At 43.0% G+C, this 17,061-nt stretch overlaps 1 protein-coding gene across 1 annotated transcript; it reads left to right on the forward strand.

Annotated features, from left to right (window-relative positions):
- The first annotated feature begins 1,081 nt into the window (after positions 1–1,081).
- LOC119389448 (46 kDa FK506-binding nuclear protein) lies at positions 1,082–13,215 on the forward strand. Its single transcript, XM_037656713.2, has 9 exons — positions 1,082–1,291; positions 1,527–1,616; positions 3,682–3,957; positions 4,959–5,117; positions 5,662–5,780; positions 8,294–8,371; positions 12,003–12,137; positions 12,369–12,495; positions 13,006–13,215. The coding sequence occupies exons 1-9, from the start codon at positions 1,282–1,284 to the stop codon at positions 13,131–13,133; spliced, it is 1,122 nt and encodes a 373-aa protein (XP_037512641.1). The 5' UTR covers positions 1,082–1,281; the 3' UTR covers positions 13,134–13,215.
- The last annotated feature ends 3,846 nt before the right edge of the window (positions 13,216–17,061 follow it).

The following is a 17,061-nucleotide window of genomic DNA, read 5'->3' on the forward strand; positions in this document are numbered from 1 at the left end:
GAATAAGCACTAAAAATGACTTGAATAAGTTGCAGTGATACATAATGGCAAGTGGTAAAACGGCAGGACACAAGCGCAAAAAGAACAAAAAAAAACTTGCTGCTCAAAAGTGGCGTGCGCGAAATGCCGCTAGCAATATTACTCTGGCACGCGCAGTGCTACTCGGCGTGCAATACGAACCCTGCTTTTCAAGTGGGGGGAGGAAGTCTACGCTTTATTAACGCAATCGCTGAGGTAAAAAGAAAACGATTAACGCTGCAAAGTGTAGCACGCAAAAAATAGCGCGAGCCATAATCGTCCGACGCTAGCAAGGCTGCGCTGTACGTCGTCTGCTCAACGCCATGCGCCCCTGCGTACAGCGCCCCTTGCGGCATCGGCGCACATTGGGGACCGGTTTCCACGGCCGCTTTTCACACCTCCCCATTCTAGCCACCCTAACTCCGTGTTCGTACGCCATTATACTAAACAAAATGGCGCTTAGCTGAGCTGTGCAACAAGCCCAACTGTCGTAAATGTGTTTCTCAACTGAAAGCAACGCGCAGATGAGCGCAAAAACAGTGCAACAGCATGCATTTAAGTATTACAGCGTTCACATAGGTTGTTTATGATGAAAAGTTTGTACAACATTGTTACTTGTTTATTAAAAAACAAACCAAAACCATGACGTTTTCGCACCAATCAAAGCAAAGCTCAATACTAAGTCCTAACGAACGTATAGTCGCACCACTCAGCCTTTATGGATTGATGCAAAAGTTAGAGCAAATTAGGACCGCATGCGCTTTTAGCGCTATCTTGTGACAACAAGAATAAATACTTTTATTTTTAGATATTCCAAACTTGCTTGTTTTGGTAAAACTACTTTCATGCAGTTCAATTTAATTTTATTCCATTATGGTTCTTTTCAAAAATTTTACAGCAATCGCTTGAAGACTTGTTTCTTTAGCATGATTATGTAGTTACTTTGCTTGGACACAGGCGCCGCGCAAAGCGCTTGTGGGAATTGTTGCGGTTTTTCTGGTTTTTCTATGGTCGTTTACCTACCAAATTTTATGCTTACGAGACGTCATGACGTCAGGTCGTCAGGTGCCCTCTGGTGGCACTGGGGCACTGGCTGCGCTTTGAGCGATCCCGCGACTGCCGGTTCCCGCGTGTTCAGCGTGGTGCGCATAGTGCGCACTGTCTGTAGCCAAAACAGCCAAAGAACGACACAGGCACAGAGTGCTTCTTGCTGAGTGCTCAGTGGCTTAGTCTCACAAAGGGGCACACGGCAGCAACGTCGAAATGTTTTGGGGTGAGTAGATGCTGCTCTTCACGGCATCGCGAAAACGCGCCAGCTACTTCGCATTGCTGTTACCGATTTCTGCAAGACAGATGAGCACCGTATTTTTTAAGCAGTTTGTATGCTTTGTTGAACACAATAAGGAGAAGCTTTTAAGAGGGCCATTTAGAAGGTCCGCGTGTCCTGTGGCCTGCAAATGATAGTCAGTCTGAATGACCACGTGTGCTGTATCATTGTTTGTTTGCAGGCGTCACATTGGAAAGCGGGAAGCGCTATTCCCAGGTGGTCGACATGTCGTACCACCTTTCCATGGCTGCGCTGGAGCCAAAGGCAGGAGGTAAGTCGGCAGGTACCCATCGTCTTCACGGAGCGAAGTCTGCACCGCCCAAAAGTGCTGCTCTAATGAAACTTATGTGGCATCTTTGACAGTTACTTGTCATTAAACACGTAAAATATTCAAAGCGTCACAAAGTTACACCTTAGCTGTGAGGTACGCCTTAGTTGAGAGCTCCATTAACGAACTCAAATCGAACTCTCGGTGCACGCTCTTTGCTACATTTCCTGCCGCGTAGGAGCATGCCACAGATTGATGCGGTGCTGCCTTACTGCGGCGACTGCAATAATTAGCAGATACCCCTTCAAGGCCCAATAAATATAATGCGCCGACACGCTCCATAAATGACAAACAAAAATGTGCATCGAATTTTACTGCGCGCGACATCCACGCTCAGTATCAGAATCTGTTATTTTGTGAAAGCACCCACCCACCCCAGGCGCCTTGAGGCTGCCTAAAGATGGGATGATGAGATGATTTTGTCATTTCACCCCTTGCACATACCTACCATTTACTTACGTCAAGAAATTATAATGAAGCATCAAACTTGCCGTGGTCTTACAAGCACTGCTGTTCAGAATACAGACCTACTGGAGCACAGTCTCGAAACAGAATCCAAGCTTCTCCCGGCTTTTCTGTGCTGGTTGAGGTGATATCGCAAACATTTCTTTTTTTTTATTCTAAGGAGTCTAGCACTGTTGCATAATTGTTCGTTTTCTTGAATATATTCGAACTCAATATGACGGTGTACTAGTGCATATGTCATCCAAACATTCTTTTTTTTTTCTCACCTTTTCATTCCTCTGTATATTTTTGTTGCTTCCTCATTTTGTACAGCCATCAGCACGCTTAATATAAACACTCTGCTGCCTGGCCTGAACTGGCTTGTACTGACGCCAGTGACGCGAAGTGTTGTTCGGTATGTTGCGGCAGCTGACGATAGCTTGAGCGCAGCTTGATTTGACTGGGTGACTTGTCTGACCGGCGGGGTGACTGCACTCGCTATTGACAGCTCCAGCTATCGTCAGCCGCCTTAAACATACCGACCAACACTTCATGGTGCTGGCATCGGTACAAACTGGTCCAGGCCAGGCTGTGAAGTGTTCATGTTATGTGTTCTCACAGCTGTACATGTTAAATCTTTGTATTTCGCCCCTTATGCATTGTCGCTAGGGGCCTGTAAGGTATCTTTAGATGTTTCTTTTCACTTGAGAGGGCATAGTGCAAGTGACACTCTGCAGTTCTTGGCAGGTACGACTGCAGCAGAAAGAAATCTGCACAAGTGACCGATGGCTGGAGTGGCAACATCTCAATGCACAATGTTGTAATTTTCGATCACGTCTATAACAAGGGTCACAACAGTGTTTTACAGCGGGGGTGGCAGGGGCGATGCCAGGGTTTTTTGGCTGGAGGGGCAGCCACGACAAATGAGTCCCTTCGAGGAGGGGCAAGGAGGCAGAGAACTTATGTGCTGTGTTATGATTGTTTGATCTTGGGGAGAGGGCAACTGCCCCCCCCCCCCCCCCCCCCCCCCGTACCACCACCACTGACGCTGCCCCTGGAGGGTGGCCTTCAAAAAGGAGCTTATTCTCAGGGAAGTATTTTGAACACTAGTCACAATTTTTCTGCTCCAGTCAACAGTCACTTGTGCTAATCTTTTTTTCGCTGCAGTTGTAGTTTTCCATAGAAAAGTGATACCTGGCAGTAGCAACAATAAAACCACATGGTGCATTTAGCACCGTACTAACAGGCAGTGTATCTGCTGTTTAGATGTAAAAGGCTCTAGAAGCCTATGTGTCGCAACCGTCAGAGTTCTAAGGACGGTACCTCCTTTGGCATGAAAGTTTTTGCAAGAGATAGTACTGTCACACCGAATTAATCACAAGCATAAAAGGAAAAGCCGACTAGAAGGCAGTTTTGTTTCTCACTTCACAACTATATCCAATACTAATGCAGTTTTAGGGTTTCATTTCTTTTTTCAGGAAAAGCACTGTTGTTGGGACCTGCAATTGTAAACACTTAGCACTCGGTTGCCCATGTGCTGTAATAGCAGACATTCTGTGTGCAGGGGAGCCTGTCATGGTCATGCTGGAACATGGAAAGGCAGAGTTCCTGCTCTGCACATTGGACCAGGCACATGCACGCCAAGTGGCGCTGGACCTCAACTTTGTTGAGGGTGAGGAGGTGACCTTCTTCCTCAATGGCAGAGGTACTGTGCATCTGACAGGGTACCTGACTGACGGACTGCAAGACGACACTGTATCCTCCGATGATGAAGAGGAGGAGGAGGAGGCTTCTTTGCAAGATGAAGACGAGGAGGACGAAGACAATGAGCTAACACTAGGTGACTGCATGGTTGAACCTGCAAATTGTTGCACAGTTGCTCTGTTACTCCTTGGCTGCACTTTTATTTTTTTCTCTCTGATAGAAAACTTGCATTGTGTATCATATTGAAAGCTGGCTACCTAAGTCGTGAAATTTCTTGTACATTTAACCTTGTAAAGTAACCCATCTCATTACTAGGCGAGAAACCTGCAAAAGCAGTTTGCTGCGCTGGGTCCTTTATACAAAGTAGCAGTCAGAATTCAATTGCATTTTCATTGCTGGCTTATCTAACCGTTGAGTTCTTGTGGTGTTTGTTCAAGAGCAGAGGGAGTACTCATTAGGCATTTCTAAATAACATAGCACTCCCTCTCTTTCCCTTTGTTTTTGTATTGAAGGCCAGGTGCATGCTTTTTGAACCAGTTAACACAGCAGTGTGCCACTGCTTAAAGCTTTATTTGCATTGCTACATAGTCTGTCGACCGTTCTATTTACCAGTAAATAAGATTAATCAAACCACATTTTTTGTTTCAATTGTTGATTCACATAATTTCCTGCTTTACACTCTCACAATTTCTTTGAAAAACAGAAAGCAGTCCTTTTGTAGCACACCACAGTGCATGTAACCTGAAATTATAGTAAAAATATAATTGGTGAAGCATCCCTGGCTTCAGCATGTAGTGTGTGTGTGTATACCTAAAAATATCAGTGGCTGATTATGATGCTGACAGAAAGTAGGCACATTTACTACGAGCCTACATAAAATTTGTATGTCTTTGTTATGGTGCTATGAAGGCATGGCATAATATTTCTGCAAAGCCCGTCTATGTAAAAATGTCTGTGTTAGCATGAATTGCATGTAGACGTAAGTGAATAATTTTGGCAGTTGGTTTGGCTTCCTGTTTCTCTCTCCCTTGCCATGTGAGCAGACTTCTGGCAGTTTAGCTTGGGCAGTTGTTTTCCAAAACAAAAGCAGCCACACTGGTTTCACTGATTTCTTTTTTTGTTCTTGTTAATGTCCAGCTCGGAAAAGGCCACTCAAGGTCAGCAAAAAGCTCAAGGAATCACTCCTGCAAGCAGTTAATGGTGACAGCGAGGAGGACGACTCTGACTTTGATGTGAACAAAGTGGAGGATGGAACAGAGGATGACGACGACGACGATGAAGACGAGGAAGTATCGGGTGAGTGATACATAGAGACAGTACTGCTCCTCATCACTCGGCAGTAGGTTGCTCTAAAGTAACTCTTCAAATGGGTTTCATTGATTAACATACCAGGCCTTCCTTTCTTTTTTGGAACACTTTCTTTTTAAAAAAATTTTTCATATGTAGGCTGCTGCCGTGATAAGCTACTGCCGTGATAATCATCTAAGGAGTGCTGATTAACTTTCTGATTGGTCACCTTGGGGCACGTGTTTTTTTCAAAATTAAAGCTGAATTGTAGTGAAGTCATGCCTGCTTAACAGAAATCCTAAGACTAGCACCATTTTCAAGGTATTTGCTCAATTTTGGTAATTAAAAAACGTCAAAATATTCCACCTAGCTATATTGTCTACCTGCAAAGACTGCCAGGTCTAGATATGTTTCTTTCTGGAGAAATTGAAGTAGCTGTTAATATATCTCATTTTGTATGCAAGCAGTCAACAAACTTTGGTCCATGACTCCTAATATGGTTTGAATGCAGTATAATTGGATTAACTTTGTCTGGTGGTGTGCTATTGTACAGTTGAAGAGGAGCCTGAGCCAATGCCAGCCTTGCCACACAAGCGCCCTGCCAAAAAGCGGCTTCTTGGCAAGCCAATGAGCAATGCCTCCCCATCAAAGGAACAAGGCACAAGTTCATCGGTATGTATAGTACGTCCATAGCTGAAGAAGCGGTACTTGCAAGCCAGCGTTGTGGATTGTCAGCAACTCCTTGCTTTTTGTGTATGCTTCCAGAAGGTTTTACTGCACGCTTCGATCTAGCACTGTACTTTCCCTCCAGTCACCTCTGAATTAAACTTTATATAATGCTACATTAGTGATGTTTGAGCGCTAATCGAATCGTTATGCTTGGTGTAAAAATTAATGAAATTGGGAACAATACGGTTTTGTTGCATTCCTTCACACTTTAATTTCCGTTCTGTCGTGAAACAACTTTTACTGAATATGCGATAAAATCGTTCGCCGTGTTGAAGTCTACTGTGACGTTAATAGTATACAATGTCATGTTCCCGTTTTAACGTGATAGGGTTTTTAAAGCGCCTATGTCACAGAAATTCCGGTGCTGACATTGCCAAAAAATCGCGATTGATGCAAATAATAAATACTGAGGGCTCGAGCGGGAATCGAATCCAGGTCTCCTGCATGGCACTCAGGTGTTCTACCTTTACAGGCATCATGTAGTGCGAGGAGTCTCATTAAAAGGTGTAATACTGTTGCGTGGCAGAAGCGGAGAATCGCACCCTGCATCACGCCATGTGAATTGTGCGATGAGTGGGTAGTTAAAACAGCCCACCCATTACAAAGCACTCGGGCATAATTGATCATCATCATCTGCTACATAAGCAAAGTATGTAGCTGCGCAGGTGCTCATATTGCCTCGTAGATGCGTAGTGGGTACTTTGCTAATTCACAGAATAATTATATATGGTGTAGTGGGCACTTTGCAACTGTACGTGCAGTAGGCACCCTAGGGCCAATGTTACGTGCACAGACGTTCCTTTACTCACGGCATGGTTGTGGTGTCCACCGAGAATTGAAGCATGGCAATCGAATGAGAAGACACGTGAACGGGTCCGAAGCTGTCGTATTCCACTCTTGAAGGCGAAGCTCAAGCGTCCTCCAACCCTGCTTGTAGTATGAACAGTACATCTCGCATATTTAAAAAGTCGGACGTACTGTATATATTTCAACCACGGATGCACAAGTCCACTGATTTGAAGCATATAAGCTTTCACTGATTCAAGAGTTGAAAACATGCAACAACTACACGAATATTAAAAAATGCTGCTTGTATATTTAAGAGATGCTTCATCATGCACTAACAGTGAAATGACTAAATTCGCTGCCGCTGCTGTTGTACACAAACATGTACACAATGTCGTACATTGTTCCTGCGGCATGCTACACGCATCTCTTTAGTAATTGTACCTCTTTATTCAATACTGTTCAAAGCACATTTTTTTTTTAGGCTTGTGCGAATAGTAAATCTTATGTTCAAAGCGAATAGTGGTTTGGTCAAATAATTTCGAATCAAATTCAGATGGTATATATCGCATTATAAAGAAAAATGAGCAGGTTTGTCGTGACCCAACTAACCTGCACAATAGTATCTTTTTTTAAATGAAACAAGGCATGCACAAATTTCATTCTTTTTTGTTCAAAGGAAGTGGAAGCAACTTTGAATAGTAGAAAGATTTGACTTTTGGTATAATGCAAGTGATAACCTATAAAATATGTTACGTTTTAAAATTTGCTTTATTTAGAGCATATAAGCCAGTATAACAAGCCTATAAACTTAAAAAATGATGAATCGATGTGAGGGTAATATCTTCATTTAATCTTAATGTGGGGCTTTACGGTAGTGCGGATTTTTCCTGGAAAGGTGTATTCACTGTACAGCACCCCTTCACTGCAGTGAAACCACCTTTACAGGTGGTTACATGCAGACTAATATAGACCTATTTGTTCATTTTGAATACTATGAAATTTCCAAGAATTTAAATTCGAATCGAAGTGAATTCAAATACTGTAATATTCTTTCGAATGTTCGAAGTGCTGGAATGTTCACACAAGCCTACTTTTTTTTTTAAAACATGTAAGCTGGGGATTCTCCGTTGCAGACAAGAGTCCTTCAATCATTTGTTTTGCAAAACTTGCAAATCGTTGCAAGTTTTGCAACGATTTGCAAAACTCTCTATAGCCTCCATGTAGTATCAAAATCTGGATACGCCATTGGCCAAAATCACGTTCTGCTGATTGTAGGCGGAAAAACAAGCTAATAAATGACATTTTTGTGTGTGGCATTGCACAAGCCTGCATGCGATGCCATATTGATGCAGCGTGTTTGTTTGCGGCTTACATCTTGCAGATCATACTACAGCCGAGGAACTCTTCGACGATTCTTGAAAGTACATCTAATTCTTGCTGCAACAACTCGCGTAATGACAGCAAATACTGCAGCGATCATCGCCATGCAATGTGTTTTCCATTATAACTCCTAGGTGTCATGTCGGTTCGCCATCCTCCGAAAATTTGCCCATGGGGTTTCTGTCAAGGTTTTGAAACAGAGTTCTGCAATTAGTATGATTGAAGAACTGTGGTCGCAGACAACTTGAGGAGACTGTGTTAACGTGAAGTTCTCTATTTACTTGTAGGCTGCAGCTGAGCCTCAAGACGGAGTCCCGAAGAAGAAGCGGAAGAAAATGAAGCAGCGCAGTGAAGGTGCCGCTGCGGTACGTAAGACTTCTCGCACGGGCACTGCAACGTCGAAACGGAACAAATTCCCTATAGCCTAGCTAGTATGCACCTCAAGGAGTTTATGGTATTGGCTTACAATTGCATGTGACACATTGTGGCACCGAGTTTAGCACCTGAATTCGAATCTTGAGAGACGTGCACACTTCAGACTGTGTGCCATTTTCTATGGGATGTGGCTGTGTTTTGCCATTTCTCCACCTGTTTTTGCTTTTTTGTATGTTCACGTTGTTTTGTAAAATATCAGTGTAATAAACAATGCAGCGTATCAAGCTTTTCGTTGTATGTGCCAAGTTCTGTTCTAATCCTGTCACCCAACTAAGGTAAAAGATTTTCAACAGTATTACTGTCCCATTCGTCAACTGGGTTGCTCTGTGTGTTTATGTACAGCCACCTTGACAGCTGTCATTTGAATGAATAATGTGGTGTGGATATTAAGGTCCTGTGCCCTTTTTCATCATTCAACGGGAAGAAAATTGCAAGAAAGTGTTTACCATAGAGCAGGAGAAAAACTTAAAGGGACACTAAAGAGAAGCACTAAATCTGTTTCGATTGATAAATTGTACTTTGAGAGCTATAATGCCATTAATTTCACCATCATAGGTGTATTAATAAAGGAGAAAATGAAGTTCAAAGTATCATTTTTAAATTTTGCGCCAAAATCTCTGCTTGTGACGTCACAGATTTCGGCGTGTATTGTATTTTGGTGCCATTGGCTCAACAAAATTTCCTCAAACTTGGTATGTTAACTTTATGGTCCCTTCAGAGGACAGTGTACTTCATTTTTACCGTTTAGGAACTACGTAGGCCCTAGTAGGCACAGTCAAAATATGTGATGTCATGGTGAATGGTGAGGAAACTTCAAGGTGGCATCGCCACCCACATTTTCTTTTTCCGCGATTTCACTTACTAAGTGTCTTCTCGCAGCAAGCGTGGTGGGGGCAGCCCCCCCCCCCTGGCGAAATTTTGATGACACAGGGTGTTTTATCGAAAATAGGCGCTTTTCTCAAATAGTCAAAGCTTTCAGCTAGTGCCCCCTCCCCCGAAAAAATATCCTGGCTACGGCCCTGATTCTTGGTATCTTGAGAGAATAGTTTACTAATACGAGAAAAATTGCTATGCTCTTTAGTGTCCCTTTAGTAGAGATTGTGGGGTACACACTCATAAAAATATTGCTGCCAACAAGTTTTGAGGTTGTTAAAGAGTGTAAGGAAGCTATTCTTTGATAAAAAAAACCTAAGCCTTCCTGCATCCGAGTTGTGTGTGTATTTAGCTGAGTTGTGAGTGCTTTGCAATTAAGAGCGTGCAATTTAATAAAACTCCTTGGTGTTCCAAAAGATGTAATTTTTTGGGTTTAACATCCCAAAACCACAATATGATTATGAGGGATGCCGTAGTGGAGGGCTCCGGAAATTTCGACCATCTGGGGTTCCTTAACGTGCGCCAAAATCTCAGTACATGGGCCTCAAGCATTTCTGCCTCCATTAAAAATTGTGGCTGCCATGGCCAGTATTCGATCTCGCAACCTTCGGGTCAGCAGTCGAGCACCATAATGACTAGACCACTGTGGCAGGTAGTTCCAAAAGACAGAGAATGAAATGGAAGATGCCGGGAATCTAGCAAATATTTCGAATCTGGTAGAATGTCCCAATAGCTTAGCAAGGATCCAATTAAATTATGTGAATGGCTCAAAGGGGAAGTCCGGAAGCAAAATTTGCAAGAAATGAAACTAGTTGCAGGTAAGGTTGTTTAGAATTGACTACGGCATCCAATTGACCAAACAAAAGACTGAAAAAAGACAGCTGTTTGACAGTTGTCTTGTTCAAATTCATTTAGCAGTTGTCCCAAGTGCTTGGCATGGTGTGTGCCATGTGATAAACGGACCTACTGTTTTCACTGCAACATGACAGTATGACGAAGGTCAATACGGGCAAAGCCTATGTATGAAGTGTGGATAGCCATCGTGAGTGCCCTATGGCACAGGTAGTGGTATTTACAATCGACATGTAGTTGCTGGGGAGCTGTAACAGTTGTATAGTCACCCTTTCAACATCAGCTGACTTGTAATATTAGTGAAAGTATGAGCTGCATCGGCAAAAAAGCAACATAGCTGTGAGACATGCTGCAAGACACTTGTGAAGTTGGACTGCTGTTCTTGTAAGCTAAAAGGGATATGCATACCTGCCAAGTCTCCCGGATTACCCGGGAGACTCCCGGATTTTGAACGTTTCTCCCGGTTGTACGGGTCATAGGAAAATCTCCCGGAAATCCAGTTTTGCCTCGCGCGTCCAGTTCTTTGTCTGGGCACATGAGAAAAGTTGTCTGGCCACGTCTGGCCTCATCCTAAATGTGTTATAGGTTATATCAGCCGTTAATATTTCGTAGATGATGCGTTTGTGTAGACACAAAATCTTGGCCGACGAAATAACTGGTAAGCAAGCGACGACAGGCCTCGCAGGCGGAGCGATGTTGTCGCATGTGCCCTTCGCGCGATGGTGGCGACCGCAAAAGCCCCCTGACCCCGGTCGGCATACTTTATACCCCCCCCCCCCCCCTCCAGTTGAGTAGACCTCCCGGATTCTGTTTCTCCAAACTTGGCAGGTATGCATATGCTCCGAGCACAGATTTTATTTAGAGTTGTGCAAACAGCAAAATTTCGGGTGTGAAGCAAATTTGAATATTGAAGTGTGAGTGCGAATCGAATAGAATATTTTTCTAATATTTCTCTAATATTTCTAGAATGTTTCTCGATTACTTCGAAGCGAAATTGCAGAAAAAAAAGTTGGAGACGATTCCTAAGCATATTCTTATAAGATAGCAACATGAAAGTGTTTCTTTTTGCTAGGTTGAAGCGCTGGTGGGGTGGTGTTTCATAGTTGTCTTATGGCAATGTAGAGGCCGTATTGTATTTATGTACATGATTTGGTGCAACCAAAGTGTTGCCGACAACACTTTACACGTGATAGGCCAAGATGCAGCTTCTTCAGCCTCTCCTCTTTCAACTGCTGTGGAAGCCCAACTAATGTGGTGGACAAGGGTGTGCTCCCTTCAAGTCCGGAGTTCAAACTCTCTCGTAGACGTCGATATATAAGAACATCTGAAATTTTGGATGCTGAAAGGCTTCGGCGTCCGATTTTTCTGACTTCCTGCCCAAATTTCAGGTCCAAAACGCATTACTAAAGCCCCCAACTCCGCCACATCTTTCATCTCCATGTTGGAACCAGCATTTTTTTTAGTTAATACATTTGCGACCGTAACGGAGCTTGAAAGGCAGCTTTGCCGCAGTATGGGGGTGTGATGAGGTGAAGCATATTGAAAATCTAGGGGCCACTTCCAATGGGACGTTGACTGTGTCTTAGCTAAATTCGACCGTAACGGAGCTTGAAAGGCAGCTTTGCCGCAATACAAAAGTCAATGAGGTGAAGCATATTGAAAATCTGAAGGGGTCACTTTCAATTGGACATTGATTGTATTTGTCTTTGGGAAGTTCGAATAGTAAAATTCCAGTGCGAATCGAATCGAATAGCAAACACTGTTTGAAAAATTTTCAAATATTCGCACACCCCTAATTTTATTTAATGTCGTCATTGGTGCACACATTTCCCACAGGTTTCCGGGAGTCCAAAGGTTCAGCAGTCGCCACAAGGAGGAGCAGCAGGGGAAAAAGGCACATTACTCCCAGGAGGCGTGATCAGCACAGACCTGCGTACTGGGAATGGTCCTGTAGCAAAACCTGGCAAAAATGTACGTCACGCCAATATTTTACCAAAGTGCTTGTGCTTTCTGTAAAAATAAGTGAAATTCATTGTATTTTACGAGTCTGCATGTAGTAGTGTGCTAGAACACGTTAGCAGCATTGCCCTACATGTAAGGTCTCTGGAGCATTCATAGCTGCTCTGTGCAGAGCATCCCCCTTGCAAAAGATGGTCGTAGGTATTTTGGTGCTAAAGCCTTTTTGATTCTTGTTCGTTCTAGGTACATGTGTACTACACAGGTCGCCTGGCGAACAACCACGTATTTGACAAGTGCCTCTCGGGTAAAGCCTTTTCCTTTCGGCTAGGCAAGCACGAGGTCATCAAGGGCTGGGAGACTGGCATCGAAGGCAAGTGGCAGCCTCTTCGTTTTGGTACATGGTTGCTATAAATAACACCATAGTGCCAGAAAGACGACAGGACGTGTACTATGGCATCATTTATAGCAAAAACAGCAACTGCACTCCTTGCACTCCTTGTACATGGTTGTTTTATAGCTGTGCTCACCCTATTATTGTGTAGATTCATACACATGTATTTCCATTGTAAAGCAACGCAAATCACCGATTTGGCTAGACAGGTTTTCACATTGCTGAATAATGTTCCGCTATTAAATAATGTGCTGTTTGATGGAAGCCGGCCAGACATTTTTTCGAACGTGCATTTCACAGCTGTAGTCTTATCACATATCTTTTATACCTTATCAAAAGCTTCTGCTGCCTGTAGAAGTTGCATATGCTGCTTCGGGAGTATCGAATGGACCTGGTAAATGTTCTTGCTGCCCAGATTTGCATGCCTGTTTCATTACATGCTGCCAGTTGCACATTAAAAGGCTTGTCTATTGTAAACTATCTCTGCAGGTATGAAAGTAGGCGGAAAACGCCGTTTGGTCATTCCGCCCAACCAAGCATATGGCAACACTCGTATGGGATCCATTCCAGCTAACAGCACCCTGTACTTCGAAGTGGAGCTCAAGGCCGTCTCCTGAAGTGTTCTATTCGTTGAAGTGTCCACTATCTTTTACCCATTGCTCATCATGCAAACATTGAATAAAAGTTGAACACTCGTGATTGGTGCATTTTTCATTGTTGCTCTAAGGAAGTCTTCATAAACACGAGTAGTTACTTAATTAAACAGCTTCACCCCCTAGGAAGCAATGTCTACAGGGCACCTAGCACTCTCATGCCTCGACCAGTATCCACAAGTGACACTTCCTTGCCTTCTGCCATACCAAAGTGGGAGGGACCATGTCATGTTCATATTCCACCTCCTTTTTTTTTTTCTCTTTCTTTTGCTGCATAGCTAAGTTACAATGGTGCCATTACACTTACCGCATTCAACAGTTTGTTCTTTCATGTTACATGGGACTGGTGCAGGAACTTCACAGTGGCAGACTTCAACTTTTATATTCTTTCTTGACATACCTCTAATGGTAAGCAGCAAAGTCACCTAGGTATTTCCAACGAAATAATTTACTAGTTGCCATGTTTACAGAAAGCAAATGCAATTGCAATTTAGCACTACGAAGAGTCGGATTTCGCAAGTAAAACCCCAGAATTTTTTGATCGCGTCAGGATATACGGTGCAATCAGGGCTGTACCCAGGAATTTTTTTCTGGGGGTGTTTTAACGCGATAGCGTTAAAGAGCTCGTATCGCAGAAATTTCGCCGTCGGCGTCGGCGCCGTTGGTTGTGAGCGAAAAATCATTTTGTCCATGACCAAAAAATCGAAAAAGCTGCAAATAAAATAAATATGTTGGGTCCGAGTGAGAATCGAACCCAGGCTGTCTGCGTGGCAAGCAGGTGTTCTACCACAAAGCCACGCCTCTGCTTGGAGCTGCACTGAAAGTAACTTTCATGCTTCCCAAAAACACGCGTCCCGTATACAGGTGTCACAGTACGAGATGTAATATCGCAGTAATATTGCGTGGTACAAGCTTACATTACCATCGGGCGTCACTCCAGTTGTTTAAAGACAGCCACCCATTACAAAAGGCACACACACACTACTGCGCATATTCCCTTAAGAGCACGTAGTGGGTGCATCGCAACTTCGAAAAAGTAAAGCTTGCTACCCATTACATAAGGCACGCACCTTAGTGCGCGCATTCTGTTAAACACTCGTAGTGTTCGAAGTGCGCACTATAGGGGCAGGATATCGCTATCGCGTTCAACTCTTGAAGGCAAAACTTCAACGTCCTCCAATTTTTGTGTCTATAATGGCTAACTTTGGCAACAGGTGGTCGCTGTGAAGGCATGCAAATATTTTAGTATCACCCAAAAAGTTAAAGCATGAAAAAATTTCGGGGGGTGTCAGAACCCCCTCAACACCCCCCTAGTTACGGCCCTGGGTGCAATTCACAGCGCTCCTCTGCAGCCCTGTACCTTTGTTGCAGAGCCAGCAGCTGCCCAATACAGCAGAACATCCAAGATCTTGGCGTCAATGCTTCATGATGGCAACAAATCCCAGTTTCTTCAAATAGGCATTAAATTCAGCATTTGGAAAATGCTGCATTGATTTATTACATTCCTCGCACCCTCGAAAGAAAACTTGCAAATTCCGGCAACTGTGCAGAGCAAATTTTTTATTTAACTTCATAGTATTTGTTTTACTTCACAAAAATAATATCTTAAGCTATGCAAGCAGGCTATAGCTATATGAAAAAATATGGATGTTGCCATTCCATCTACTGCACACCTTGGAGCAGCTACACTAAATAAACTCTATATTACATCGATGACATAAGATCTCTTAAGTTGGATTTACTGAACCTTCATATTCGAGGAAATTCAAAATGTGCTCAGGACAGTAACCAGAACTTTCTTTCTTCAAGCAGCAAACTTTATTCAGATGTTGCAAAGGCATTCCTTCACATTTCACGTTCATTTGAAGACTGCAGGCTCAGGCTAAAAAAACACTGAATCTGATGAAGAGTGACATAGTTGAAAGATCTCTCTTCATAGTGAGGAAACTGTTGATTTTTAGTGTCCAGAGAAGATGAAAGCCAAAGTTCTATTTCTAAACTTCACGCCCAACAGCATCACTGATGGCGTAAGTGAGATTGCAGATGTTGCAATATCTATGTTTAGCGTCTTGTTGCAGAGGAAAAAAGCACTACGAAAGCTGCCATGTTGAGACTTATCTGGAAATGCAATGCAGCCATCTTTAGTGGTTAAAAATGATGCTAGGCATTCCCGAATTTTTCACATTGCACAAGACTGGTGCAGGAAATTCACAGTGGCAGACTTCACATTTTATGTTCTTTTTGGATATGCCTCTACTAGCAAGCAGCCAAGTCACCTAGGTATTTCCAATAAACCCTTTTCATAATTGTAAAGCTAGCTTTCCTGTGATGCAGTTAGCCCAACTAATGGCAGGTAGTCACTTCTGCAAACGGCGTGTTCAAGCGCAGTTTGCTAGCGTTATGACGCGAAAAATGTAGGCTCGGCTCTCTCGATATAAACACAAATAATAGATGAGCCCCAGCATGTGCAACTAGGACCTCCTCTCCACTAGAAGCACAACAGGTGCTGCCATTAGTTGGGCAAATGTGCAATGAAGGGAAGTGCACTCGTGGATTAAGAAAAGGGCCTATTGCATAACTTGCTAGGTACCACGTTTCCGGAAGGACAACAAATTCATGTGAGAAAGACTGAATCTCTTAAGTGCAAAGCAAGTACATACAATAATAAAAATTCAGTCCAAGTCTCATATTCGGATGAACAGAGACTCCAAGTCACCAAAATGAAACGTTTGCATTACAAACCAATGTAAATTGCAATATTGAACATAAAATCTTTCATCCATTTTCGTATAGCTATCACTAACTGGAAAAAATATGTCGGTTGCAACTAACGAACCTTGCACATTACACAAAAAAATTTCCACATTTTAGTAAACCTAAATGGAAGCATTCTGTAAAGCTAATGGATGGTGTAATGAAGTACATTGTTGCAAATGCACAGTTGGTATTTTCACATTGGGCATTTGCTTTAGCACAGAACTGTGCATGTATGCTAAAAGATTGTATGAAGGTTGGGGGTTCAGATTATCAAAGACTGTCCTAATCTGTCCCAGTGACCATCAGAACCCATCATTAGATTCTACAGAGTGAACCGCCACCCACCATTTAAAAACCTGCTCTTTCAGATTCAACAATTCCACAAAAATGCTTGTATCCCAACTTGTGCTCACCAGTTTTGAGCAAGACAAGCACTACCACCTTTCAAGAGAACTTGCACTGTGAGCAAATCAAGTTCTCAAGTGTTCAACAGTGACCCACAAGACACTTCCTTCAACTCTCCTACATGCATGTGCCATCAACCTGTTCAGACCAGGCATTGCAAACAAGCGTTTATCCATTGCTGCAAATTGGGCTCAAAGAACAATGGTAATCTTCTTTCAACACAAAATAATTATCTTCTGCATCAGTGCCTGCTTCAAAAATACTTTTTTTAAAGAAAGAGTGCCTTTTTTTTGCACTAAACCGCATGCATCTGGAGTCCTTTGAGACTCTGGTCTGGGGCTGTATTACATAAAATAATTTTGTTACTGTCACAGTGAATGGTCAATTCTGGCACTAATGAAGGCCTAGCACCATGCGATATATAATAATGGGCTAAAGAACTTTCTTAATGAAAATGTTCTGTAAAAAGTACAGCCACTACATGCTAGCACACAAGCATGAGGGCTTCTACTGAATATGGAGCAGAGTCTGCACTATTAAAACACTAGGGCAATTTGCAGTCACTCGCAAATGTTTTATGCGAATTCTGAATGTTAAAAAAAAGAAGTGCGATTCTAATTAAGCACAGCCGCCATTGTTTCCAATATCCTCGCTCTGTACCAGCTCAATGCTGCAATGCTTTGATACTACTTAGGGGCCCTGCAACACTTTTTCAGCATGGTCAGATAAC

The sequence above is a fragment of the Rhipicephalus sanguineus genome, chromosome 4 (genome assembly GCF_013339695.2).
Source record: "Rhipicephalus sanguineus isolate Rsan-2018 chromosome 4, BIME_Rsan_1.4, whole genome shotgun sequence".
Lineage (NCBI taxonomy): Eukaryota > Metazoa > Arthropoda > Arachnida > Ixodida > Ixodidae > Rhipicephalus > Rhipicephalus sanguineus.

Coding starts and splice junctions, on each gene's coding strand:
- LOC119389448 (XM_037656713.2), top strand. Junction 8,372..12,002: donor GCAGTGAAGGTGCCGCTGCG/GTACGTAAGACT, acceptor CATTTCCCACAG/GTTTCCGGGAGTCCAAAGGT. Junction 12,138..12,368: donor TAGCAAAACCTGGCAAAAAT/GTACGTCACGCC, acceptor TGTTCGTTCTAG/GTACATGTGTACTACACAGG.